The 25723-nt window shown below is 36.0% G+C and overlaps 11 protein-coding genes across 12 annotated transcripts in view; 8 read left to right on the top strand and 3 right to left on the bottom strand.

Moving 5' to 3' along the window:
• Window positions 1–23: 23 nt before the first annotated feature.
• On the top strand, window positions 24–4625 carry LOC100638922 (vacuolar protein sorting-associated protein 41 homolog). The gene is made up of 29 exons (XM_003382676.3): window positions 24–286; window positions 332–415; window positions 480–554; window positions 602–667; window positions 715–780; window positions 828–953; window positions 1003–1067; window positions 1124–1199; window positions 1254–1356; window positions 1420–1541; window positions 1590–1743; window positions 1794–1978; window positions 2031–2092; window positions 2145–2226; window positions 2280–2372; window positions 2434–2505; window positions 2556–2611; window positions 2664–2808; window positions 2865–2921; window positions 2975–3043; window positions 3382–3519; window positions 3565–3619; window positions 3700–3764; window positions 3811–3886; window positions 3933–3994; window positions 4057–4175; window positions 4223–4278; window positions 4323–4438; window positions 4491–4625. The coding sequence occupies exons 1-29, from the start codon at window positions 59–61 to the stop codon at window positions 4554–4556; spliced, it is 2739 nt and encodes a 912-aa protein (XP_003382724.1). The 5' UTR covers window positions 24–58; the 3' UTR covers window positions 4557–4625.
• On the bottom strand, window positions 4511–5962 carry LOC100638795 (tRNA methyltransferase 10 homolog A-like). The gene is made up of 7 exons (XM_003382675.3): window positions 5774–5962; window positions 5665–5705; window positions 5524–5609; window positions 5191–5422; window positions 5073–5131; window positions 4920–5025; window positions 4511–4865 (listed from the first exon to the last, which is right to left on the bottom strand). The coding sequence occupies exons 1-7, from the start codon at window positions 5914–5916 to the stop codon at window positions 4639–4641; spliced, it is 894 nt and encodes a 297-aa protein (XP_003382723.1). The 5' UTR covers window positions 5917–5962; the 3' UTR covers window positions 4511–4638.
• Window positions 5963–5986: 24 nt separating this feature from the next.
• LOC100638497 (zinc carboxypeptidase-like) lies at window positions 5987–8492 on the top strand. Its single transcript, XM_019995653.1, has 11 exons — window positions 5987–6136; window positions 6188–6407; window positions 6966–7137; window positions 7186–7259; window positions 7311–7376; window positions 7420–7536; window positions 7580–7742; window positions 7810–7886; window positions 7933–8003; window positions 8057–8189; window positions 8237–8492. Exons 1-11 carry the CDS (start codon window positions 6030–6032, stop codon window positions 8309–8311), a joined length of 1275 nt encoding a protein of 424 aa, XP_019851212.1. The 5' UTR covers window positions 5987–6029; the 3' UTR covers window positions 8312–8492.
• Window positions 8493–8731: 239 nt separating this feature from the next.
• Window positions 8732–10306, bottom strand: LOC100638667 (homocysteine S-methyltransferase YbgG-like). Its single transcript, XM_003382674.3, has 11 exons — window positions 10223–10306; window positions 10058–10151; window positions 9941–10008; window positions 9728–9893; window positions 9557–9667; window positions 9415–9501; window positions 9286–9360; window positions 9129–9242; window positions 8991–9070; window positions 8873–8943; window positions 8732–8821 (listed from the first exon to the last, which is right to left on the bottom strand). The coding sequence occupies exons 2-11, from the start codon at window positions 10127–10129 to the stop codon at window positions 8760–8762; spliced, it is 906 nt and encodes a 301-aa protein (XP_003382722.1). The 5' UTR covers window positions 10130–10151; window positions 10223–10306; the 3' UTR covers window positions 8732–8759.
• On the top strand, window positions 10168–14453 carry LOC100638371 (S-adenosylmethionine synthase 1-like). Its single transcript, XM_003382586.3, has 12 exons — window positions 10168–10458; window positions 10521–10598; window positions 10665–10787; window positions 10885–10997; window positions 11293–11372; window positions 11934–11997; window positions 12285–12419; window positions 13539–13622; window positions 13673–13739; window positions 13788–13903; window positions 14036–14169; window positions 14224–14453. Exons 1-12 carry the CDS (start codon window positions 10236–10238, stop codon window positions 14324–14326), a joined length of 1320 nt encoding a protein of 439 aa, XP_003382634.1. The 5' UTR covers window positions 10168–10235; the 3' UTR covers window positions 14327–14453.
• Window positions 14427–15782, bottom strand: LOC105312506 (interferon-induced, double-stranded RNA-activated protein kinase-like). Its single transcript, XM_011405215.2, has one exon. The coding sequence runs from the start codon at window positions 15680–15682 to the stop codon at window positions 14651–14653; it is 1032 nt and encodes a 343-aa protein (XP_011403517.1). The 5' UTR covers window positions 15683–15782; the 3' UTR covers window positions 14427–14650.
• Window positions 15783–16239: 457 nt separating this feature from the next.
• LOC109581506 (uncharacterized) lies at window positions 16240–19439 on the top strand. The gene is made up of 8 exons (XM_019995663.1): window positions 16240–16497; window positions 17040–17080; window positions 17401–17544; window positions 17979–18300; window positions 18612–18803; window positions 18882–19034; window positions 19200–19268; window positions 19346–19439. The coding sequence occupies exons 1-8, from the start codon at window positions 16469–16471 to the stop codon at window positions 19359–19361; spliced, it is 966 nt and encodes a 321-aa protein (XP_019851222.1). The 5' UTR covers window positions 16240–16468; the 3' UTR covers window positions 19362–19439.
• Window positions 19440–19550: 111 nt separating this feature from the next.
• Window positions 19551–21928, top strand: LOC100638539 (cathepsin L1-like). The gene is made up of 7 exons (XM_003382673.3): window positions 19551–19824; window positions 19867–20013; window positions 20749–20863; window positions 21148–21257; window positions 21309–21461; window positions 21523–21644; window positions 21702–21928. Exons 1-7 carry the CDS (start codon window positions 19573–19575, stop codon window positions 21802–21804), a joined length of 1002 nt encoding a protein of 333 aa, XP_003382721.2. The 5' UTR covers window positions 19551–19572; the 3' UTR covers window positions 21805–21928.
• An 11-nt stretch (window positions 21929–21939) lies between these two features.
• On the top strand, window positions 21940–23629 carry LOC100638413 (cathepsin L1-like). Its single transcript, XM_003382672.3, has 8 exons — window positions 21940–22022; window positions 22221–22481; window positions 22530–22676; window positions 22735–22849; window positions 22905–23014; window positions 23062–23214; window positions 23267–23388; window positions 23440–23629. The coding sequence occupies exons 2-8, from the start codon at window positions 22254–22256 to the stop codon at window positions 23543–23545; spliced, it is 981 nt and encodes a 326-aa protein (XP_003382720.1). The 5' UTR covers window positions 21940–22022; window positions 22221–22253; the 3' UTR covers window positions 23546–23629.
• Window positions 23630–23665: 36 nt separating this feature from the next.
• On the top strand, window positions 23666–25088 carry LOC100638285 (cathepsin L1-like). Its single transcript, XM_003382671.2, has 7 exons — window positions 23666–23951; window positions 23994–24152; window positions 24203–24317; window positions 24366–24475; window positions 24525–24677; window positions 24721–24839; window positions 24889–25088. The coding sequence occupies exons 1-7, from the start codon at window positions 23724–23726 to the stop codon at window positions 24992–24994; spliced, it is 990 nt and encodes a 329-aa protein (XP_003382719.1). The 5' UTR covers window positions 23666–23723; the 3' UTR covers window positions 24995–25088.
• A 36-nt stretch (window positions 25089–25124) lies between these two features.
• Window positions 25125–25723, top strand: part of LOC100638243 (dnaJ homolog subfamily B member 6-like) — a 3609-nt gene continuing 3010 nt past the window's right edge. For both annotated transcript variants that reach the window (XM_019995588.1, XM_003382585.3), the window contains exons 1-3: window positions 25125–25303; window positions 25348–25457; window positions 25509–25559. In XM_019995588.1, the coding sequence (XP_019851147.1) occupies window positions 25227–25303; window positions 25348–25457; window positions 25509–25559 (238 nt within the window). In that variant the 5' untranslated portion in view covers window positions 25125–25226. The remainder of the gene's footprint in view (window positions 25304–25347; window positions 25458–25508; window positions 25560–25723) is intronic.

The following is a 25723-nucleotide window of genomic DNA, read 5'->3' as shown; positions in this document are numbered from 1 at the left end:
TTTTTGTCAAGAGTCACGTGATCATTAGCGAGCCCCGCCTATTTTTAAGAGCAACAAAATGGAGGCTGACGAGGTCTCTAGCTACGAGGAAGAAGAAGGCTCTACCAGTGGAGAGGAAGCAGAAGATGGCGAGGAGGAAGAAGAAGATGATGATGAAGACGAAGAGCCGTTATTGAAGTACAGCAGATTTGCTAAAGACGTCGTCAACTCTTTAAGCCAAATGCCATCAAACACTACTGAAGGAGAGCCCAAGAACGTCATAGTTTGTATGGCCGTGCATCCTAAAGTACTGCAATACTTGAGGATCCTGTAGCTCACTGTCTGTTTTTAGTTTATAGCTCTTGGGACTTACGATGGGACTGTCAAGTTATTGGACCATACTGGGACTGTGTTAGCTGATCGTGAATATCGTTTAGTTAGTATTATAATATTTTATCGTTTATTTTACCTATTTTTTTATTTTACCTATTTTTCTTTAGCATATAGCTCAAATTAATCATATCTCAGTAGATCAAGAAGGAGACTTCATGGCTTGCTGCTCTAATGATGGAAAAGTAGAGTGTTTTCATATTATCTTATCTCCCTCTCTATCTCTCTCCAGGTGTCAATAGTTGGTCTGTTTACAGCTAAGTATAATAATAGTGTACAGTTTGAAAGAGCAGTGAAAGTAAAGACATGATGCATGTAGACTCACCTCTCTCCCTCTTCTTGTAGTCTGTTGCTATTCATCCTCATTTTGGCAAGTCAACAAATCGAATGTTTGCCATAGGAATCGACAAAGTAATGAAATAGATAAAATGATGATGATAATGATTTTATTTCTATAGGTGTTACTGGTAGAGGAGAGACGTTGGCCATTGATTGGTTATAAGAATACAGAGATACACTCCGGCTATGGCATTGTTGAAGTAATTAAATGGAGAGACAACTACATGGCTTGGGCTAATGAAAAAGTAACATTGTGCATCTCAATTCTTATTTATTATCTTTCTCTCTCTCTAGACAGTTTTTGCTTACAACGTGGCAACCAAGTCTTTAATAACTTGCATCAGATTTGATGAAGAAAGGTATTGATTGGACTCCATCTTTTAACAATAATTCTCTCTCTCTTCTCTCTTTCCAGTCCCATATCTCTCCCATGCAGTCTCTGTTGGGTTAAGAATGGTTTGCTTCTTGTTGGACGTGGACACATCGTTAAAGTACAGTCTCATGAATTAATTAATTAAATATAAATTGGTTTTATTAATGTAAAGGTTGCTGAAGTGAGAGAAGTGACAGAGAATGTAGTTTTAATGGACGGATACGCTAGTGGTGTGGAGGCACAGCCAGCCAAGAAGAAAGAGCTAATGAAAATAAGTAATTGATTATTATTATTATTATTATTATTATTATTATTTATTTATTTATTTTCATTTTCAGGTGCTCAGAATATGTTTCCTAATTTCCTTGTCTGTGGTGTTGTCCCCATCATGAATAGAGACAAGAGCTGGAACATGGTTGTCTTGGGATATGACGCCCACATTAATCAAGAAGAAGCCATAGTAATATAGGCATTATCATGTGACTGTCATGTGATTTTATATCATTAGCATAAAGGGACTGTACCACCCCCTCACTTGATTGTAAGACCACCTGCAATGTATCTACCGGACAGTGAAGAGTTTGAAACAGTTGAAGAAATAGCATGTGACACATTAATGCCACGTGGATACACTTACTGTCGCTGTACAGAGTATCATCTTGGTAAATAGGTGTGACTAATGGGTGTGGTTTAAATGCACTGTTTTGTGTAGAGTGTGTAATGACTGGCGATGAGGATCGGTTCTATGTACTGACTCCAATTGATATAATATTAGCACAGAAACTTGATGCAAACGATCACGTTGAATGGTTGATCAAGAGAAATAGATTTGAGGAAGCAATGAAATATGCCGAAAACCCTAGCAATGCCAGATTGTTGAATACAGGAAAATTGCAAGTAAGCAGTGCACATTGCATAATGATAATTAATGCATGTACATGTATCTTAGGAAGTTGGAATAGCTTATATTTATCATTTGTTGGAACATAAAAAGTTTGAAGATGCAGCAAGGTCATTAAGTTTTTTTTCTCATTTTAATGACTATAATTATTACATATTTTAGAAAGTGCAGTGGTGTTTTGGGATTAAATGTGCAGAGATGGGAAGATATCATTTGGCAGTTTATAGCAAAAGGAGTCCTTCATGTAAGTTACTATGGAATATATCAACAAGCATATGTAAATTTCTCTTTTCATAGAAAATCTTGCCTTACATTCCAAAATCAAAGCCCAAATTAAGTCCAACTATCTACGAAATGGTTTTAAATCAATTCCTGATCCATGACCCTGAGGTTAGTAATTCACTATTAATTTTTACTATAATTATTATTGCTATTATTATCATTATTGTAGGAATTATATAAAATAATACAAGACTGGCCACCAAATTTGTATGACTCTAATGTCATTATGAATGCAGTCTCTGTTAGTTGAGAAATAGGGAGAGTTTATTTGCTATATTTTGTTATTGTTAGGATCGACTTGCTAAACAACCCAATGATATTAACATATTGAAAGTGAAAGCTAAACTGTAAGAACAACAGAGTGCATTACTATTATTATTATTGTGATATTTTCGATAGTTTTGAAGATAGAGGAGATTCTGAAAGTGCTCTGGATATATACCTAAGATTGGGAGATGTAGAAGTTTTTGATTTGATTGCAAATAAAAACCTTCACAACTCTCTCCTCGATAATTTGGAGTATCTTTTGCAACTGGGAGAGGAGGTTCATTTTTGATATTTTTCCCAACAAAATTAATTTATAATTATTTTTATTATTAGCCTCTCACAAAGACTGTCGAATTATTAGTAGAGTTTCGACATGATGATGTCATACCGGTTAGTTATCAATAATATTATAGCTAATAATTATTAATGGTCATTATTACTAGCCTCAGAAAGTTGTTAGCAAGTTGGAAGGATTCAGGACAGAGAAACGATGGGAATATTTTTTGCACAGAGTAAGATGTTTAATATTAGATATTTTTGATTCTAAGCTTTTGGAGCAACTTAAAAATTTATTTAAAAAATCCAATTTGGTCTCAGGCCTAATTTTTGTTTAAAAAATGGATAGGAGAGAATCCTCCATTTTAATAATTTTTGTAATGATGTATATCTAGTTTGAGCTCATTCCAATCAAAATTGGTTTTTTATGAATTTTTTAAAGTGCTCAAAAATCTAGCCCAAGACCATGCAATGTTTATAGTACAGTCCTGTTTAGCTCACTTAGCATGCTTTGTGGGAAACCCTGCGGCAAGCAACCATCTATTATATTTTGTACTACCTTTTCATTTTATAGTATCTTGATTTATTATTTGATCGTGATCCTAAAGCTGGGAGTGAATATCACGAAAGACAGGTCCAGCTCTACGCCGACTACAATAGAAAGAAATTATTACCATTTTTGAGAGCGTGCAATGACATACCATTAAAAAAAGTATCGCTTATTTTTACATTTTTCTTTAATTTCTTATTATTTTAGGCATTAGATGTATGCACTAACAGGTCATTGTATGAAGCAATGGTTTTTCTATTAGGTAAATAATTAATGAGTTATAGTCTATTATTATTATTATTATTATTATTATTATTATTATTATTATTGTGGCTTGTATAGACAGGATGGGTAACCCTAAAGAAGCTTTGAGACTGATCGTCAGTAAATTACACGACGTGGATCAAGTAATTATTTCTAATGCTTTTTATAAGCTATTCCCCTTTATTTCAGGCAATATTATTTGTAAGAGAGAAAGATGACGAAGAATTGTGGGACACTCTCATCCAGCTGTCAAGAGACCTGCCTGGTATGCAAGTTACTACATGCATAATTATAAAATCATTATTATTTAGATTTTATAACTGGTTTACTTCAAAACGCTGGTACACATATTGATCCAACTAAATTAATTAAAGTAATTATAAATACTATTGTTAATTTATTCATTATTATTATTATTCTTATTATTATTATTAGGAAATACCTAGCCAGTTAAAAATAGCTAACCTTGGTCTATCATTGGTAAAACTGTTGAATGACTACCAGCTCCAAGTCAACCTGAGGGAAGGCTGCAAGAAGATACTAGTCAAAGACAGGTTACTCACTAAAAATAATTTTATCACATTCTCTTATCTCTCGCTAGTCATGATTTAATGGAAAAACTACACATTCTCCATAATAGAGCAACCTCCTTTGACAGTAAATAACTCTTGTGTTATTTTATTATCATTATCAATTAATAGTGGGGGCTACTTGTTTTAACTGTTCTCGTGAATTTTCTGTTGATGATGCAACGACATTAATGATGTTTTTCTGTGGACATATGTATCATCAAAATTGCGTGTCTCATAAAAATGACGTGAGCCATTTCTCTCTTTCATATTCTATTCTCTCTCTCTCTTTCTTTCTAGATGGATATTTGTCACTTGTGTTATCGCTCTTCCAATAAAAACTTGAGACAACCGTTGCATCCATAATAAATGCTGTCAATAAATAAATTATTATTATTGTGAATGAATGATTTTATAATAATTATAATAAAAGTATTAGCTATCACAATTATGATTCCACATTCATACTCCTACCACTATCAAAGTCACTATTTGTGGTACCATCATTGTCACCATCGTTACCACTAGCTTCACAATTATTGTCGTCAGTAGGTTGGGGTTCATTGTCTTGATTGTCATGTTTTTCTGAGGACTTTATTTTTCTTTGCGGAATAACTTGTAGCATTGCTTTTTGCCAGTCTTGGTATTCTTCGTATTTTAATAATATCTCAAACACTAAAGCATATAAAAAATTAACACTTTATATATTTGATTTATTATTCTGGTTACCATGGTTAATGGTTAACACGCTACGACTATTTAATGTGACGTGTTCTTTAAGTGGCAATTGTGCATGATTGATTCCAGCAGTGATAGCTTCATTATAGCAGTAACCCTTAGAATATATTTATACTAATGATGATGAATAATCATTGCAATTACTTTGTAGCGATTATGATCAACCAGTCCGCCTATGACATATACTTTATCATCAGATAATTCTACACAATTAAACCCATTTCCATATTTTCATAATTATTTTTTTGCATATAAAGTATACCTGTTAGTATATTAGGTGATTCGGCAGCTAAGAATACAATATCCTTTTGTTCAAAAACATCTAAATATTTCTTTTCGTGAAAGTGAACGTCCCATTTATCATATCCCTCTAGTGTCTCCATTGCTTCCTTTACAGTCCCACTAAGACTTGTCATGTACAGTTGCAATGGCTTGACAGAGTGTCTGTTCTCTGAATAGCACCTCTGACACTGCTTAATTAACATTCTAATATCCTATAGAAAATAATGTAACTATGGTTGTACATTCGAGCACTATATTGTATTTCTCGAATACTGTGGTGCATTTTTAACTGCATACAAAAGAGGAGCTTTACCTTTTCAGTCATTAGCTCAGAGTAGCCTAGTTCTATGGCAACTCTCACTTTGCTGGCATCACTGGATGACATTGTCTTTGTCAGTCCTATACAAAACAGTACACAATAGCTCAGTATCCACTGTCTATAATTGTTGTTAACTTTTCGTATGCTTTGGCTTCTTCTTTTGAAGTTTTGACTTCCTTTGTGGAAACAGAGCAGCCAGTGCAAACAATTGTTAATTGCAAATCATTAGATCTATTTCTCTTACTCTTTCATTTGAAGTTTTTTGTACATTATTTTAGCTTGTTTCTTTCTCTGCGTCTTTGTCAAGTCATCTGGTAGTGAAGATTTTAGTTTTTCCATAATTTCCTTTCTTTTCTCTATGCTTGCTCCATCCATTGCTTCAGCCATTGTCCGTTTTTATTCGTACTCTTTCCGTGTACGTTAAAACTAAAAACTATCCGTAGACTTTCTCCGTAGACTTGAAGCCGGTTGGGGCATTGTTTCTGTTCAGAGTTAGAGGAATGGCTCTTCCATTCCTTCTGTCTTTTCTCTTGCTGTTTATGGCAGGAGATGCAAATAACTTTCCAGATTTGGAGTATGACGTAGACACTGCTCTAGTCTGGAAATGGTGAGTTATTGTACTTATCCCGGATTGTAAGCATGTATCTCTCTCTCCTAGTCCTCTTTCTCCTGACAATAATGCAACAGTATTATATAGAGATAAAGACTATCAATACGTTGCATCATCTCAAGAGCTGTTGAATAAAAATTGTACTTTTGTATCAAATATGTTTCAGTTGCTATCTCCTTTTGATGAGCTGAAGGAGCAAAATGAAGCAGTGAAATCTAAAAATGTTAAGAGAAATGTATTTCATCATAGTTCTTGGTTTAAACAATACGTAAGTCATGATTCAGTACATTTATATTGCATTCAAGGTTTCCAGCAAAACATACTAAGTGAGCTAAAAAGCATGCTTTATTAGCCAACAAGCACTACAATACAGTACACGGCATTTTGAGCCACTTTAAAAATTAATGAAAAATCCAAATGTGATCAGAATCAGCTCAAACTTTCTATGCAACATAAGAACATGTATATGCATCAGAAAATTTTATAAAAATGGAGAATTCTCACCTTTCCATTTTTGGCAAAATTTGGCTCGTGACCCTGTACTATAGTACAGGGACTTTGGCCTGATTTTGGAGCAACTTTAAAAATTTGTAAAAAATCTAAACGTCTTTGGAATTAGCTCAAACTTTCTACACAATATAAGGACATGTATATGCATCAGTAAAAAATTTTAAATGGAGATTTCTCTTCTCGTGATTTTTTTCAAAATTTCCTGTTACTGGGTTTATGGCCCAATTTTTGAGCAATTTGACAATTCGATGACATGAGCACTATGCCAATATCCTGTGGGAAACTCTGATTCCATTAACCTTTCTGATTTTTGTAGCATAATCTCAGTGTTATGTATGATTGGTACAAATCATTAGCTCATGAGTATTCATCAAATGTTGCTGTAAAGAGCATCGGTAAAACAATAGCTGGTAGAGATATGCTGGCTGTAGTGATAGGAACTGATTCAAACCAACCTGCTGTGTACTTCCAATGTCTAGTGCATCCAAGTAATGTCCATTATTATTATTATTATTATTATTATGGTTTTCCACTAGGAGAATGGATTACTGGCCCAATGTGCATGTACTTAACACAGCTATTGGCAAGAGCTGATTCATCTAATAATATTGTAAGTTTGTAGCATTAAATTAAATAGTATTAAAAAAAATTTTTTCACTAGCTCTTCAGTTTATTACAACAATATCAATTTATTATCGTACCTGTTGCTAATCCTGATGGTTATTATGTAAGTCAATTAAATCATTCCGTTAAGTAACTATTATTAATAGTTAACATGGTCAAGTTATCCCAAGTATAGATTTTGGCGCAAAAACCTCTCAAAGAACAAAGGATCATCATGCTTGGGAGTCGACTTGAATCGGAATTTTAATATAAAATGGGGCAAAGTAATGCATAGTTTTTGTTAAGCAATGCTCATGCATGTTGTAGCATGGCAGCTCTAGCAATCCTTGCAGTGACATTTATCATGGGGATAACTCTGGATCTGAATTAGAAGTGAAAACTATTACAAGTTATCTCCGTGATCTTCCTAACCCTTTAATCGGCGCCATAGATTTTCATTCCTTCTCACAAGAAATCTTTTATCCAACAGGTGAGCCATGCAATTTTAGCAATGCTGTTATCATTAGCACCATCTATTGATACTAATGCTTATATAGGCTGGAGTACTGCCTTGCCAGACAATATTCAATACTTCAAGTATATAACTCAATGGATGGCTAGTGCTGTTAATCAAGTTAGCTAATGAAAGTTCATTACTGTCATTCTATTATTGTGGTTAGAATGGTAGACATACATTCACTGTTGGTCAAATGGGTGCTCTGTATTTAGCCTCTGGGACATTCACCGATTGGTACAGAGATACTCTCAGTTATGACTACACAGTTATTTATAATTTTTCATCAGGTTATTGACAGATGATTTTATTAACAGCAACAAGGACAAATACGGTCACAAATATAAACCAATACCAATAACAGTTGAGTTACCACCAACAAGAACTGTCCCAATAACCGGCTTTATGGTCCCTCCAGATCAGGTTGGCTGAGCGACATTACGTGATGAATATTGATGTATTTTTTTTAGATATTGTCTATATGCAAAGAAATGACTCCGGCAGTTATCAAATTTATTTCATTATTAAAAAAAACAACATTATGATTGATGAAAGAAAACAATGTGATTTATTATCATAACTATAAATCTATTATTTTTAAACACAAGTCAAAAACTAAAAAAAACATAATATTAATAATCCTTTTAGCCTGTAGCTCCTTCAATCTAGACAAAAGGATGCGCCAGAGAGAATATTTAAATGTCAGAACATGATTTTCCGGCCACCATATAGCCCGCAACTGTTCTGGGAAGATGGACTCCTTTCAGTATGAAGTCAGTGATTGTCCTCATGCACAGGCAGCAGACAGTAAAGGGAGTTAGAAGAACGTATAAGAATCCAGCTATGAATCCAATTGGCCAAGCAAGAAGGATAAGAACGATAAACCAAATAATGGAGAATAACCAGCCACAGGCCATTTTGTGAGAAAGGATCACGTGATTTTAGTGCTAATTTGTTAAAATTTGTGCAGTAAGCTGTAATAATTAAATGGAATTAGAATGTTGTTGATTGTTTTATTAAATTTATATCCTCTGGAGTGATACGACAACAACCACCTGTACAGTCAAACACAAAACATCCAACCATTGATTCTCAGTTTTGATTACCAATTATCTTTACACCTTTACTGATCCACGTCCGACACTGAGAGATAAATGATACTTTCTCTCCGCACCATCTAAAAATCATTAATAATAAAATTCATTAGTATTATAATTTTTTCACCCAGTGCTGCACCATCCTTCCCCACTGTTTGGGTACACAATGAATGGTAGGCTGCAACCAGAGACACTATCCAGCAGTCCCTGCAATGTATAAATATAAAATCATGCATTACATACTGCAACAAAAAAGATAATCTACTCCAATATATTGAGGTGGAGAGCAGTTTATTCCAACAGCTACTAGTTGCTTATAAGAACACATAGCTTTTACAACGTCAGAGAATACTTCGCCATAACAAGTGTGTCCTTCATCCTGATCAAGAGATAGAGAGGATTTTAGCAAAGCATCTCTATACTTTGCAAGTGAACGATATCCATGCTTTAGCTTGTGGATAGTCTGCTAAAATTTCCAGTAATATCTTTGCCTCAATCTAAATAAAAAGCTCAAAACTTGAAGCTAGCAACTATAAAGCTTCATTGCTCACTATTGACGGGATTGTCTCTAAAGCTAACAGATCTACACCAGATTCCAACAACTGTCTTATTCTGGGTTTATGCCAATCTTTAATGACCTGTTAATATTCAAATGAATATAGCACACAAGCAAATAAATATATTTTGCAATACCTCAAGTGATGTGTGATTAAGGTATGCACCAGTGTATTCTGAGCCATCACATAAGCAAGCTCCATAAGGACCTACTGATCCTGCTATCAATGGCTGTGCTCTGTCTTTATGCTAAAGCAACATGGATGTCAATATAAAAGTCAAATAATGAGGGTAACATTATAGATGTACTTCTGGTTGCTGTGAGAACCAGTCTCTTGCTTCTTGAGCTAAGTAAACGCTATTAGCAATAAGTTTAAGAGCATTCTCTGATGACAAGCCCAAGTGCTGATAATATCCATCAATGCTTGCTTGATAGGAAGCCGTTGTTATAATATCAGCACCATTTTGTAGAAAACTAATAAAAGACACTAGGCCAGGAACACTGGCATAATAATTATCTACCTTTTATGAACATTTAGTATGAGCTCTGGCTGAGTATGGAGAATTCTTGCAGACCAGAGAGGATCGTTCTGTTGAAATGAAAGATACTAAAAAGGCTATTTTTTAGGATAGCATTACTAATAGGCTGACTCCTCTTCTTTCTATCTCAGTTGCCAATCCACCATCTAAAATGTAGAGCCTATCTTCCATATTAACAACCGGATGTACTTACCTACTTATAAAACGTCACTCAATGCACATGCTATATTATGGCGCCATGACAAGTGCGTGGGTGTAACATACACGTGGTTCTCCTATGACTATTGTTAGTGTTATCAGGCGAGGATTTCTTTATTGCTGCAGGTCACAATCCTCATTGTTCTTTCAAATTCATTGCAAGGTCCCAAGACGGTCAGTAGTGAAACAATACAGCATTATGGCAAGCAGCAACAAAGACTCTCTCCCCGACAGCTTCTCTCGCAGACAGAGCCCTGAGTGTTTCCTGTTCACATCAGAGAGCGTAGGGGAGGGCCATCCAGGTATTGTTGAATAAACACGTGCGGTACTTTTGATACAAGGCATCCTCCATTTTCCTTCTTAGATAAGATTTGCGATCAAGTTTCAGACGCTATTCTTGATGCCTGCTTAAAAGAAGACCCGTACAGCAAAGTTGCATGTGGTATGAGGAATGATGAATAATGTTGTATGTATGTACATTGTATTAGTCTAACATTGTATCTTGTAGAAACTGCCACTAAAACTGGCATGGTCATTGTCTTTGGTGAAATAACGAGCCGAGCAATTGTGGACTACCAGTCACTTGTTAGAGAAACCATCAAGCAAATTGGATACGATGACTCAAGGAAAGGTAATTTTATAGCTTTACGGAACTTGGCATACCATAATTCTAATTTATAACCATTCATCGTGTCTCCTCTCTGTCTCTCTTCCTTTTCTCTCGGAAGGTTTTGATTACAAGACTTGTAACGTTTTAACGGCTATAGAGAAGCAGAGTCCTAACATTGCCCAGGGAGTACACGAGGGAAGGAAAGATGAAGACATTGGAGCAGGAGATCAGGTAAAAGAATTGAAATCCATGACCTCATGAAAATCTTCAAAAGGTCATTAATTTATTGAGCATGTGACTGGTCTGACCAGTATCACCTGTCAAACCTGTTTGTGTAAACCAGCTACTATGCTAAAGAGGTCACTCCAGTTGTCAATACTGGTTTTACTAGTTGATAAGATTTTCTCACACCTGCCCCGCATAATGGGAACAACAAAATGATGTTTTACTCTGTGTTTGTGTGTATGAATGTATGTGTAAGAAAGGACCAATAATGCTTTATACTTTATCAGTCTATTATTGATAGGGTTTGATGTATGGTTATGCAACCGATGAGACTCCTGAGTGTATGCCACTAACAATAATGTTAGCTCATCAAATGAACAGGTATTCCATGTGTTGTGTAATAAATATCTGTGTTACCTTTATATAACATTATTTGAAATGTAGAAGCATGAAAATTACGAGTACTTAAAAATATTTTTAAAATGATACTGGCTCCAAAGGCCTTTCTACACTTGAACCTGTTCCAGAAGTCGGCTATCTTCAAGATCATGTATATTTTGATAGCATTTTTGATCCAGCTGCCATTGGTTATCTATTGAATGCGCATTTAAGCCACATATGGAGGTGGTTTGGCTTAATGCCAAATTGCCAATGCACATCAGGTGTGGAATGACTGGAACCGGTTCCAAACCTTGAACCAGTTCAATGCGCATTAGAAGTGCTAGTGTAGAAAGGCCTCAAGAAACATTTTTTTGCATTTCTAATGCTGATTTCAATTAATTTTTTTATGAGTTATGAATATGACCTTGTATGTTAAATTCACAAGGCATGTATTTATAATTGCATGACATGGTTCATTTGTTTATTGTACTATTGCTTTCCTCTGCATCAGTAATGGCCTGCTATGTTTCTGTTGCAGCTAATTTTATGTATTCATTCTAGGAAAATGGCAGAAAGCCGCAGAGATGGCTCACTACCTTGGATAAGACCTGACTCAAAGACACAAGTAAGTCCACTAATATTTAATTACTCTAACTTTTAATGACCACATCATACATGTGTCACTCAACTTGGCAGACCTCTTACTATTGTGTATTTGATATTGAATTGTCTTTATTATATTGCATGTATAACCTTTGTGAAATTGATACAACAAACACTGCTGTATAGTAGTACTCGTACACTACATTATGGTGATTATTTTTTGTCACAGAGAGTAGCCTTAATTGTGTTACGCTACTACGGGCAATGATAGCACTCTATAGTGGTAGTTTTGATTTATTCTTTTTTTAGGTCACAGTTGAGTACAAGAACGTCGATGGCGCTTGCATTCCACAGCGTGTGCATACTATTGTGATCAGTGTTCAACATTCGGAAGACATTACACTTGAAGATCAGAAAACTCAACTAAGAGAACACATCATCAATGTAAGTGAGAGAGAGAGAGAGAGAGAGAGTGAGAGAGAGAGAGAGAGAGAGAAAGAAAGGGATAGAGCAAATTGTGCAAATAAAAGCCTGTGCAAAGTGAAGTTATCTTAATTTACTTTTGTACGTCTTCAATTTTGTCACTGTTAATGCTGTACAGCTGTGACTTTAACACCATAGCAATGTGTAATGTTGCTAATGTTAATTTGTGAGTTGTACTATATCTGGTGTATATATATATATGTGTGTGTGTGTGTGTGTGTGTGTGCTTCCATGTAGACACCTGTCTCTGTGAAGATGTGGTATGCTTGTGTTTTTCTTGTTACATTAATTCAATTATGTGATGTTTTACCATGAAGTGTAGCATTGGTTGTTTACTTAGCTTTTCTTTTGAAGTGTAGTGTCAAAGCTTATAGAGTGACAGTCACATATAGAGGGAGGTATTTAATTACTTGATAGAGAGAGAGGGGTTGTGGGAAGAAGGAGGCGTAGGGTAATTTTAGAATATAGCTTGTCACTATCTCAGTAACATGGAATTTTAGGCTTGCCCTAAGTGAAAAGGCTAGCGCTTTGATGTTTGAGCTCATTATGTATGATATTCGCATTGTGCCGGTTTCCTTTGATGATCAACCAATGTTGTCTTAATTTTAAATGAAAACATGAAATAATGGGTGCTCTATCAATATGACCTCATTTCCAGTATGAATATTATTAGTCAATTCACTAGAAAGAGGGGAATTAGATCATAGTAATATTAGGGTGACTATATGACTATTATATGTCTTCTTTATATGGCTCTGATTGCCTACAGAAGGGGATAATGTACGGATCATATATAAGTACGTGTATTACGTATGCATAAACATGTATTGAGAAAACTAAAAACAATATCATTATAATTCAATTGATTTATTGTTGTCCCTATCTCTCCCCTCACTGGGCATGTCCTCTGACTTCTGAAGAGGAATAAATTATGCGAGGGCAAAGCAATAGTCAGTTTAATCACAGTATATTAGAACACCTACTAATTGTACTGTTTCATCACTGAGCTACATCATACTGATGGCCTTCTAATTCTAATTTTCTAAATTAAATTTATATTGTCCTCTTTCTTTTATACAGAAAGTGATCCCAGCCAAGTATCTTGATGAAAATACAGTATACCACATCCAGCCATCTGGCCAGTTTATTATTGGTGGACCACAGGTATGACTTTCAATGGATCTGCAATATATACTATGTCATCAATACAATAGGGAGATGCTGGTCTGACTGGTCGTAAGATTATTGTTGATACATACGGTGGCTGGGGAGCTCATGGAGGTACCCATGTGAATATGTGTACACTCTAAAGCACTGTGTTATGATTAGGTGGTGCATTTTCTGGTAAGGATCCTTCTAAAGTTGATCGCTCGGCTGCTTATGCTGCCAGGTGGATAGCGAAATCACTTGTTGCCGCTGGCCTAGCAAAACGTGTCCTGATTCAAGTAAGAGAGCGAAAGAGTAAATTTATCATATGTAAACAAGACAGAGTGTTTCGTAAGCCAATTTGTTTATAGTAGCTTTCGTATACAAACTACCAAGTTTACTATATTCTCTTTCTATGTTATTCTTATTAGATTTCTTATGCCATTGGAGTTGCTGAGCCATTATCAATATACATGGATACATATGGAACTGCAACGAAAAGCAACAACGAATTGCTGGATATAGTGAATAAGAATTTTGATCTTCGCCCAGGAATGATAATAAAGTTTGTTAAAAGAAGAGCTATTATTACTGACTCTAACTCTCATTCCTTTTATAGGGAATTGGACCTTCGAAAACCAATATACCAGAAGACTGCTGCTTATGGGCATTTTGGACGTGAAGAGTTCTCATGGGAGAAACCCAAGAAGCTTCAATTTTAAACGTGCTATCTATGATGACTATTAGACACAAAACTATTAGCTTATAATTATTTATTGATTTATTATTGGGTGTATTGCTGTGGTAATGGTGTAGCAGTTGTTATATTTAATCAAATTGTTATCATAATTGGTGACTACAAGGTAGAGATCAAAAGATTGCTGAGGTTACACAATACACACAATTAACATTATCATATATAATATGTACAGTGCACACACACACACAGTCATAATTGTTATAGTTAAGACAGGAAGATTGTGTTATTATTGTAATCCCACACGTGATGAGAGTGTGAAAATGTAAAAGAATGATCGGACAAAAACTTAGCACGAGCATATCCACTTGACTGCCATTGATGTCAAAGTCTCCTTTCCCCCTAATGTAATGCCTTCAAGGCTCGTTAATACTCCTTCCGTCGTCGGTCGACTGTGAGGATTGTGTGATAGCATTTCATTGAATAGTGAACTCTCTTGAGGTCGTGCTTGAGTCACTGGTGGTTCCAATAGATGGACCGGCTTTGTGGTTCGAGGCGGTAATCTCGAGTGTAAGAGTTTTCCTAAGACATCGGTTGTGTTTGACCATCTTGCTTTATGATATCCACAGTCTGGGGACTCTGCTATTGCAAGGAATATTAAACCAAGAGAGAATATTTCGCTGGATTTATTATAGACGCCGCCAAATGTCTCTGGAGCTATGAAAGGTATTGCTTCTTCTACGTACTCTTCTAGAAACACGCTGTGATTGAAGTTGAATTTCTTACGATTTGATTCCTTTGCCGTTTGCATGAAACCTATGTTTGCAAGTCTGAGCTGATCGTCTTGTATGAATATGTTCTCAGGTCTGAGGTCCCAGTGCAGTATCCCATTGGAGTGTAAGTAGTGAAGACCCATGGCTAAGTCATTATACCATCTTAGCCTAGTCTCTTCATTCACTCTGTACTTGTTCAAGTATTTTGATAGGGTTCCACTCAGAGAGAGCTCCATAACTACAGCGACTGCAGTAGGAGGAGGGAGAGATTTGCTTGGAAACTGTGTCATTGACATTGTGGTCAGCGGAGGGTCGTGGCAGTCGTAGCAATCTATCAAGTGGACAAGGTTCTTGTGGCGCAGTCCCGACAGCTTTTTCAGGTGTACTTCTCTTACTGTGTTTGCCCATGGCAGGTGGAAGAGGAGTATGGCTAGCCTTGGGCCAAATTTCCCTCTCCTTGCCAGCAGAGTCGTTCCGTACGTCCCCTCGTGGAGCACCTTCTCGTAAGAATAATGACCATCCTTCGCGGCCCAGCGATTGAGTAAGTGAGGTGCATACGAGGAGATACTGCCATTTGAGCCATTTGAGCAAGTTTCTTGCTTTGCCATGTCTTTGAAGGCGATTTACAAGCTGTTCCAGCTTTTGTTCTTAACTCCCCCGAGTTTATTGTATCATAATTACCCCTAATTAACAATGGGAGGGGCTAATCAAACCAAATTAACTTTTATAACTAGATAACTTTATAACTAGTCTAGATAATTTGGCATTAAAGAAATGCTCTTTAATCTATACCAGGAAAATAGCTAAAGTTTATCCTGAAAGTGCAAGGATTAGGAAATTGTTGTCTGTATTTTTCTTGTAATTTTACTATGTAATAGCCTGCATACATTCATTAATTAGACTTTAGGGAATTTTAGAAAGGAAGGAGAATTCAGCAAAAAAAGCAGGCACGGAGACACTGTTTTGCACCACTGGCATTTAGGAAAAATCCCACTTTCATTCAGCATTTATTCTTTTGAAAACTGATGCCTCTGTAAACAACCTGTGCAGCAACTGCAAGTTGTCTCACTACCAGTCTCAACACATTAATTATTTAATGCAATAAGCTTTCTGCAAGCATCATACATGTATAGACTTGAGTCACTTCCTGCCTGTAGCATGGCATGTTTGTTTATCCTGATATTACTTCTAATAAGCAGTGCCCATGAAGCCATACCTCTATTTCACTATCCTTTATAAAAGCATTCTCCTTCTCATACTTTTATAACTGCTAAGCTAAGACTACAGTGAAGGAGATTAGACCTGTTTCTATAACTGAAGCTCTCAAGAGATTAACAGTATCCAGCAGTTATACTCTCCTTCTACATTGGGTTTCTTCTACACAGAGATCAATAATGGGCTCCAATATTAGCTACAACAATACGTAAGCCAAGTATATTATATACTAACTAGTTATGGCTTTTAGGTAGAAACTAGCATTATTATAAGCATGATACATAATTGTAGACACCCCATTCCTACTGTATGCTGCATTGAGCAACTGCATATATTACAATAACATAACCCTCTATTTGTACAAGATTGTTAGAATAGTCAAAATAGCATGGCATATGTTACTTTATTATGGCTATAGGTGTACCCAGTCTTATACCTTGTTTGTTGTTTACTGTGCTATATGTATGCTACTGGTACCCTAATATAGAGTATTTCCCACTCTTTGTGTACATTTTTATCAAATTATGTCAAGAACTAATTTGCAAGTCTTGAGTTAGGTTGTACAAAAACATGTATACATGTAAATGCCATGAAAACTGCTAATAACTTGCCTTTATTGACAGAGAGATTAATGGGGTAGTACATGTTTTAATTGGCTCTGTTGTTATCAGCACTAGTTTTGGGGAAAGAAATTGTCATGCTCCTGGCAGAGATAAGACAGTTATCACTAATTGTTTGTTTCTTTTGCAGGATTGTTGGAGGGAAAGAATCACAGAAGCCAAAAAATGAAAGTAAATCCCTGCCAGATATCATCTTTACATTTCACACGCCTCTTGCGTAGCACACTCATATGCAAGCATGGGATGTATCCATCCCTCTCTGGGGCTTTGGTAGATAATGTGGGAAGGGATGAGACTTATGATCTTATAATGTTTGTGTCACTACACCCAAAATATTGACATATGCCTCGCCGTTGTGATTAATAGTGTTCATTCATGCACAATACCTCCCAATTAGTACACACGAGACCAATTATGTTGACAATAGTTAAGAGGCATAGCTAATGATGAGTGCTGATCTCATTATTGTATTATTTTATTTATTTATATAGAGAAGCGTAGAAGACGGGATTCCATCAACAGACCTGTACTGAAGCTTCAGATACGGAGCAACAGTATGGAGAGACAGCACAAAATGAATGGAGAGACATCTCTTGATCATCCCTTTCTGAAGAGGCTGAGCACAAACAAATTTGGTAAGTGAGTATAGTTGGGTTACCAAATTATTATTAGTTTTATGGTAACAAAAAGGTTATTTATGGTAAAACAAACATGTACGATTGCTAATTCAAATTAATATGGAATGTGAATTACAAGATTAAATATTGTTAGCAACACACAATGCCGTGCGTAGGCACCAAGAAAGGGTATCCTCCAATTCTTATTGTTTACTGTGTGTAGACTGGGACTGTTTTCATTGTGTTATTGTAGATAGTCATATCATGTGTAGAATGAACCACAAAACCTTAACATAGTTTCAAAAACAACACAAGAAATATAAATATGCGCATAATTTAACTTCATTATAGCCGTATGCATAATAACGATTAGCAAACAAGCACTATTCTGAGATCTATAAAAATGATAATGAATGGAATCCTTATTTTACTCTTTTACTATTTCCTTACAGAATCTCTAAAAGAGGAAAAGAGCGAGCGGGATTCTATACAATCCATATCTTCTCTTTCCTCTTTTGCCGTCAACAATGTGACGCTGACTAGAACTGCTACCCATTCTTCTCTCGGCATTAGAACAAGCACGCTATTGACAAGTACCTCTAAGCCTCTACCTCGCTCTGTCTCCACTGGCTACGAGAATTCACCACCACCTTCAGTAATAACGGTTCAATTTGTAAACAATGGAGCAGACAGCAATGGGTCTTTATCTGATATTGATGGCACTGCTGCCAGTACTGCAAGTGCAAGCAAAGAGAGTGAAGGAGATAAACTCAAGTGAGTCTATTGTGAATGGATGCATTGCTTTCATACCGTGCAAGCCTGAATAACATGTTTAGTTTATTTATCAATATTGCCATGCACACAGTATCATTTAATGTCAGTAATTGCTTTATATCTAACAACATTATACATTGATAAGTATTTAGACATGGTGTAGGCTGATCCAGACCACACTGATCCCATTTGTGGTTTCTGTTATGATCCTGTGCTTCCTATAAGGGCAGACTATACCCATATACTAAGTGTATATACTCGTGTTGCTTGTGATGACCTCAACTGACACATAACATGTTTTTTTCCATTAGTGCCAACGTGTCACTCACTGAGAGAGAAGGAGTCCCAGCCCCTACCAACAGACAGAGTTTGATGAGAGCTAGCTATATAACTGAGCCAGTGATTATTAGAAATCATCACAGGACACAATCAATGGAAGACCTTTCTCTGAAAAACTCTAAACTTCGTCACAAAGCCTCAATTAGAGTCAGCAGATACATAACGTAAGAATTGGATCTGTTTGCAATATTGAGTGAAAAGAAAAAATAGCATTGGATTCAAATATGATTACTTCCTTGTAGGCATTCAACCAGTCTACACGATGATCTTGATGATTTTGATAACATTCAAGTACTTGTTCATAACGATGACTGGTCGTTTGGGGAGAATATAATCAGATCACTAGAAGCCGAAGGGATAGTATTGTTTAATATAGAGGAGCCAATGACCACAAGGTCAGTCTATGTGCAGTTAGTTCCCATACATGGGAGTTTAATATGGAACTGTGTGTGTAGTAGTGACTCATGTGACATTAGCATATGCATTGTTTAATGATTGTCATTCATGATTATCTTCATTCATTTATAACAAACATTACTATTGGTGCTTTATCTTTATAGTGAAAAGGAAGTTGAAGAAGCATGGCCTGAACTAAAAGACAAAATGAAAAAGTGGCGTTCAGAACAAAGGTAAGACTGTGCATTTGAAGTAGTAGCATCAACCCATCTTTCTTTCATTGCAATTTATGATTTTTCTCTTTTTTCAGTCTTTTAGATTTGTGATGCGAAACTGATTATATGAAATATATTATTAACGTGTCTGTTTTTTGATGTAATTTATTTATAAATTTATTGTTTCATATTAATAATCTTTATATTAAAAACATAAAGCAATGATAGTTTTAATAATAATAAGAGCAATAGGGCGGGACTCATTAACCTACACCCACGCAAAAAAGTACTGTGGGTGGGGCTCATTAAATTTATTAACAAAATGAAAAACAAGATGGTCTCGAACCTAGTGGTCTTTATATTGCTACTAAGCTCTGTAATAGAGTCCAGTAGCAGTGGTACTAGTAATGAATGGGAGCTTTGGAAAGCTACTTACGGGAAATCCTACCTAACATTAGAGGAAGAGAAATACAGGAGGGACACGTGGGAGGAAAACTCATTGCTAATAAAGACACACAACACTGATAGTGACAAGCATGGGTATACTCTAGAAATGAACTCATTCGGTGATCTTGTAAGTTATTATGAAATATCATTTTTAATGTTTGCAGTATAGACTTCTGCTGAGTTCTCCAGCCTCTATAATGGCTATCGACAAAATCTTGAGACTTCAGGATCGGTTTTCAGCTCATCTTTAAGAAATGCTATGCCATCATCCCTTGACTGGAGAGATAAGAAAGTAGTCACAGATGTGAAAAACCAGGTATTTATAATGTTAGTAAATTTATTGCAAAAAACGAATTTTAAAAATTTCTAAAAAATCTGGCTCAAGACCATGGGCTATTTAGTACAGGGTCTCGAGTAGTCTCACAGGCCAGACCCAACCCTAGGTCTCAGGCCAAATTTCATTAAAAATGACAAGAAGAGATATTTCTATTATTATGATTTTTCTGATGCATATACATGCACTTATGTTACATGGTTAGTATAAGCTGTTTCTGATCAAAATTGAATTTTTAAGAATTTTTCAAAGTTGCTCCAAAATTGGGCCTAAGTCCCTGTACTATAGTACAGAGGCTTTGGCCAAATTTTACCAAAAATTAAAAGGAGAAAATTCTCCACTATTATAATTTCTCCTGATGCATATACATGTTCCTATATTGTGTAGAAAGTTTGAGCTGATTTTGATCACATTTAAATTTCTTACAAATTTTTAAAGTTGCTCCAAAATCGGGTTAAAGTCCCTGTACTATAGTACAGGGACTTTGACCAAATTTTACCAAAAATGAAAAGGAGAGAATTCTTCACTATTATAATTTCTCCTGATGCATATACATCTTCCTATATTGTGTAGAAAGTTTGAGCTGATTTTGATCACATTTAAATTTTTTATGAATTTTTAAAGTTGCTCCAAAGGCATCCTTTGTTTTAAGCTTTATTAAATGTGCTATTTAGCTCATTAGGGTGACGCACGATTAGTTGATCCTATTTCTTACAGGGTAAGTGTGGGTCATGCTGGGCTTTCTCAACAACTGGAAGTCTTGAAGGGCTACACGCCTTAAAAACAGGCCATCTAGTCTCATTATCTGAACAGCAGCTCATGGACTGCTCAGGTATTGTCTACCATGTATATTGTTAGCCTGTACTCTGTGTGTGTGTGTGTGTGTGTGTGTGTGTGTGTGTGTGTGGGTGTGGGTGTGTGTGTCTGTGTCTGTGTCTGTGTGTGTGGCACTGCCATCCCTTAGTGCTCTGCATGTGTGGATGATTGCAATGAATACAATTAACCTTTATGCATGCTCTGCTTATGAATAACTTTTGTCCAAAAACTGCACAGTGTATAATTATCCCATTATTTCCTAAACAATATGATTTCCATATTTTGCATGATGTTATATAGTCAAGTATGGTAACAATGGTTGCGATGGCGGTAATATGAGATCAGCTTTTCAATACATCAAAGATGCTGGTGGCGATGATACAGAGGAGAGCTACCCGTACACAGCTAAAGCAAGCTAGTAGTTTATAATGACCCCATATTGATCTTGTGTCTACAAATAGAATGAGAGCTGTCGTTTTGATCCAAAGAAGGTTGGTGCAACAGATGAAGGGTATGTGCGTATACCCTCTGGAGATGAAGTATCATTGATGCATGCTTTGTATGAGGTCGGACCAATCTCTGTGGCAATGGATGCTGGACTTAAAACTTTTCAAGTACATGCATGTATTGTATTGTATATTATTTAGTCTTGTATGATTGTATCATTAAATGTAGTTTTATAAGAAAGGAATATATTCTGATTATCTGTGTTCAAATACTCATCTCAATCATGGAGTAACTCTTATTGGGTATGGAGAATCCAGTGATGGTAGCCCTTACTGGTTAGTGAAGAACAGGTAAGTAATGTTAGTTTCAATTCTTGTCTTCAATTGATGTTGATTTTTGGATTATAGTTGGGGAAAAGACTGGGGAATTGATGGATACTTTATGCTTGCAAGATACGTTGGGAATATGTGTGGAGTAGCAACTGATGCTTCGTACCCTATTCTGAAATAAACACACATCGTTGATACTAACAACTATTCTTATAGCTTTGTGTTATTTTAAGCTGATGCTTTGTATTATTGTAATTACATCATCGATTGTACTTTCAGTTAATTACATATCATATGATCAGCAATGAATGAATTTAAGCTAAGGCATGTGACTAGTGGTTACTGCGTAGTCAAAGAAGGTCACCACAGTTGCTGCTTCTTTTCTCTTTCCAGCATCACGTAAGTTACCTTGCTTTTAATAGCTTAAATTACCTTTTAAGAATACTTTAAGTTGTGATAGAATGAAAAGATGTAGTTGTAGCATCATTCATATTATGATAACTGTAAATTATTTTCATCGTACTCATACAAGTCATATGATGTGCCTTGCCATGCACATATAGCTGCTTATATGAACAATATTTTTTACCATTGCAGAGTTAGCTGTTTTTTTTTTGACATTTCAAAAAGATGAAGGTCATCCTTGTACTAGCTCTTGTAGCTCTAGCAGCTGCCAAGTTTGAATACACACAAGAGTTCCAGGAATGGAAAGTCAAGTACAACAAGGTCTACGAGACAAAGGATATTGAGCTTGCACGTCAAGTCATCTGGGAATCAAACAAGAAGTTTGTAGAGAACCACAATGCTAACTCTGACAAGTTTGGATTCACCGTTGCCATGAATGAGTTTGCTGATCTTGTAAGTAAAGCATATTGACTTCAAAAATTATTTCTTTTTGGATTGTAGGATGCTGCTGAATTTGCAAGTATCTTCAATGGTTTCCTTTCTCTTCCTAACAACAGTACTAAAGATTTCTATAAGAAAACTGGTGTCAAAGTTGCAGCAACTGTAGACTGGCGTGAGAAAGGTGCAGTAACTGCAATTAAGAATCAAGTGAGAGCTAAAAATTGAAACTCCATGCAGAATTATTTAATAATTATGTGCTATTTAGGGAAAGTGTGGATCTTGCTGGTCCTTCTCAACCACTGGATCACTTGAGGGACAACATTTCCTTAAGACTGGAACCCTCCTTTCCCTCTCTGAGCAACAGTTTGTGGATTGCTCAAGTAAAAAAAGCAGATCTTTGTAAAATTTTAAATATTCATTGGCATTAATTTACAGCCAAATTTGGTAACCACGGGTGCAAAGGTGGAACAATGGACAATGCTTTCAGATATCTTGAAACAGTTTCTGGTGACGAGACTGAAATGATGTACCCCTACACAGCTGAGGTAAATGCATTACTATAACACATATAGCTCGTTATTATTCTAATTAGGATGGATTCTGTAAGTTTAGATCCACTGAAGGGAAAGTTAAGTGTGAGGGCTACAAGGACATTCCTCGTGATGATGAAGATGCTCTAAGGGAAGCAGTAGCTACAGTTGGCCCTATCTCTGTTGCCATTGATGCTGGGCACTCAAGCTTTCAAGTATATAGTTAAATTTTTTATGCATTATTTTAAAAAAAGTTTTGTCTTGTAGTTGTACAAGGAAGGTGTGTACTACAATCCAACCTGTTCTTCAACTAAGCTGGATCATGGTGTACTTGCTGTTGGCTATGGTACATATGAGGGATCAGAGGAGTATTGGCTTGTCAAGAACAGGTACTAATGTAATAATCAATGCTTCATTTGAGATTCATTTTCACTATGCAGCTGGGGACCTAGTTGGGGTATGGAAGGATACATCATGATGAGCCGTAACCGAGAGAACAACTGCGGCATTGCTACAATGGCTTCCTACCCTACTGGTGTCAACTAAGCCATTGGACATCCTGAACTAATATATATACATGTATATATATTATTGCTAAATGATGCTAATTTTTGCTGCTTTTTGGTATTATTTTTGCTGATTTTTTATATTTAATGAGCTAGACTAGTCAAGGGCCCTTATCACATGATGCCTGAGTGCACTATGATTTTGGTTAATATAAACAATGAAGGCTTTGATTGCACTAGCTCTTGTAGCTCTAGCAGCTGCCAGGTTTGAATATACCCAAGAATTCCAGGACTGGAAAGTCAAGTACAACAAGGCCTATGAGACAAAGGAGACTGAGCTTGCACGTCAAGTCATCTGGGAATCAAACAAGAAGTTTGTAGAGAACCACAATGCTAACTCTGACAAGTTTGGATTCACTGTTGCCATGAATGAGTTTGCTGATCTTGTGAGTGACAAGTTAAAAGCTGCTATACTACCTGTATAATAGGGTGCTGGTGAATTTGCAAATATCTACAATGGTATAATCCCTCATCCTCCTTCCTACAACAATACCAACACTTTCAAGAGAACTGTTAGGTCTACTTTTGCCTTAGCTGATAGTGTAGACTGGCGCAAAAGTGGTGCAGTAACTGGAGTTAAGAATCAAGTGAGTCACTAGTTTATTGTTCTTACTCTGCAGTGCATTCATTGCTAAAGGGCAAGTGTGGAGCTTGCTGGGCATTCTCAGCCACTGGTGCTCTGGAAGGACAGCATTTCATCAACACTGGTACCCTAATCTCTCTCTCTGAGCAACAGCTCATGGACTGCTCAAGTATAGGAAAGTATTGCAATGGCACATTTAAGATTTTCTATAATACAGGCTCTTTTGGTAACAATGGGTGTAAAGGTGGGCTGATGGATAATGCATTCAGATATCTTGAAACAGTTGCTGGTGATATGACAGAAGAAGCATATCCTTACTTGGCTGAGGTATAAACTATACTATAATATGTGATTATAATTATTGTGACCTTTAAAGGTTGGAACTTGCCGTTATAATAGTTCCGAAGCAAAAGTTAAAAACACAGTTTACAAAGACATTCCTGAAGGAGATGAAGATGCACTGCAAGAGGCCGTAGCTACAATTGGACCTATTTCTGTTTCCATTAATTCTGAACACTCAAGTTTTCAAGTATGTAAATTCGAATAATATTTTGATTAACTTACTAATGCAGCTTTATGATCAAGGTGTGTATTATGAACCTACATGCTCTTCAAGCAAGTTGGATCATGGTGTACTTGTTATTGGATATGGTACTAGTGATAATAATGACTACTGGCTTGTGAAGAACAGGTATATACATAATGTATTGATGGTTGGTAGCAATATTATTGTCCTTTAGTTGGGGAACCAACTGGGGTATGGATGGTTACATTATGATGAGTCGTAACAAAGAAAACAACTGTGGTATTGCTACAAGGGCCTCTTACCCCACTGGTGTCAATTAATCTCTGAATAATAATATTTTTTAACAATAATTTTGTTTTTACTGTAATTTTTACTGTAAGCTGTGTTGATTTCAATAACTATTAATTAACTAGAGTGGAGAGGGTGTGTCTAATTGTTGGGCGTGCCATTTTCTCGAAACTTCTCAAAGAATAGCAACACTTCCAAGTGCTCATAGAAAACTGTAGTTGTTTATAGCTCAATTTCTTCACTCTTATACGGAGAGAGTGTCTAATGGCGTCTGGTGACACGTCCTACTACGAAACTTTGGGTCTATCAAAGAATGCAACTGAAGAAGAGATCAAAAAAGCGTAAGATCATCACAAGTTTCAAATCATTGAATTTCATACAACAGGTACCGTAAACTAGCACTCAAATGGCATCCCGACAAGAATCAGGATAATGTGGAGGAGGCCGACAAAAAATTCAAAGAAATTGCTGAAGCCTACGAAGTCCTTAAGGACCGTAAGTGAATAGAATATTAAAATATTTTGGTTAATAAAACACAATTTCCAGCTGAAAAAAGGAGTCTGTATGATAGATATGGTAAAGAAGGACTCAAACAAGGTAAGGATTCTAGGAATTGCATAATTGTATTCATATTTTAAGAAGAACTATGGTCTGTTATCACTACACTTACCACATTCAGGGGAAGTCCCTTTATGGGATTTTCCCTATTTAAAACTTGAATTTTTATTGTTCTGTACAACAATCCTAGTCAGGCGGGCCTA

The sequence above is a fragment of the Amphimedon queenslandica genome, unplaced genomic scaffold (assembly GCF_000090795.2).
Source record: "Amphimedon queenslandica unplaced genomic scaffold, v1.1 AMPQUscaffold_13520, whole genome shotgun sequence".
Lineage (NCBI taxonomy): Eukaryota > Metazoa > Porifera > Demospongiae > Haplosclerida > Niphatidae > Amphimedon > Amphimedon queenslandica.
Note: the sequence above shows the minus strand (reverse complement) of the source record. Positions and strands in the feature narration are given on the sequence as shown.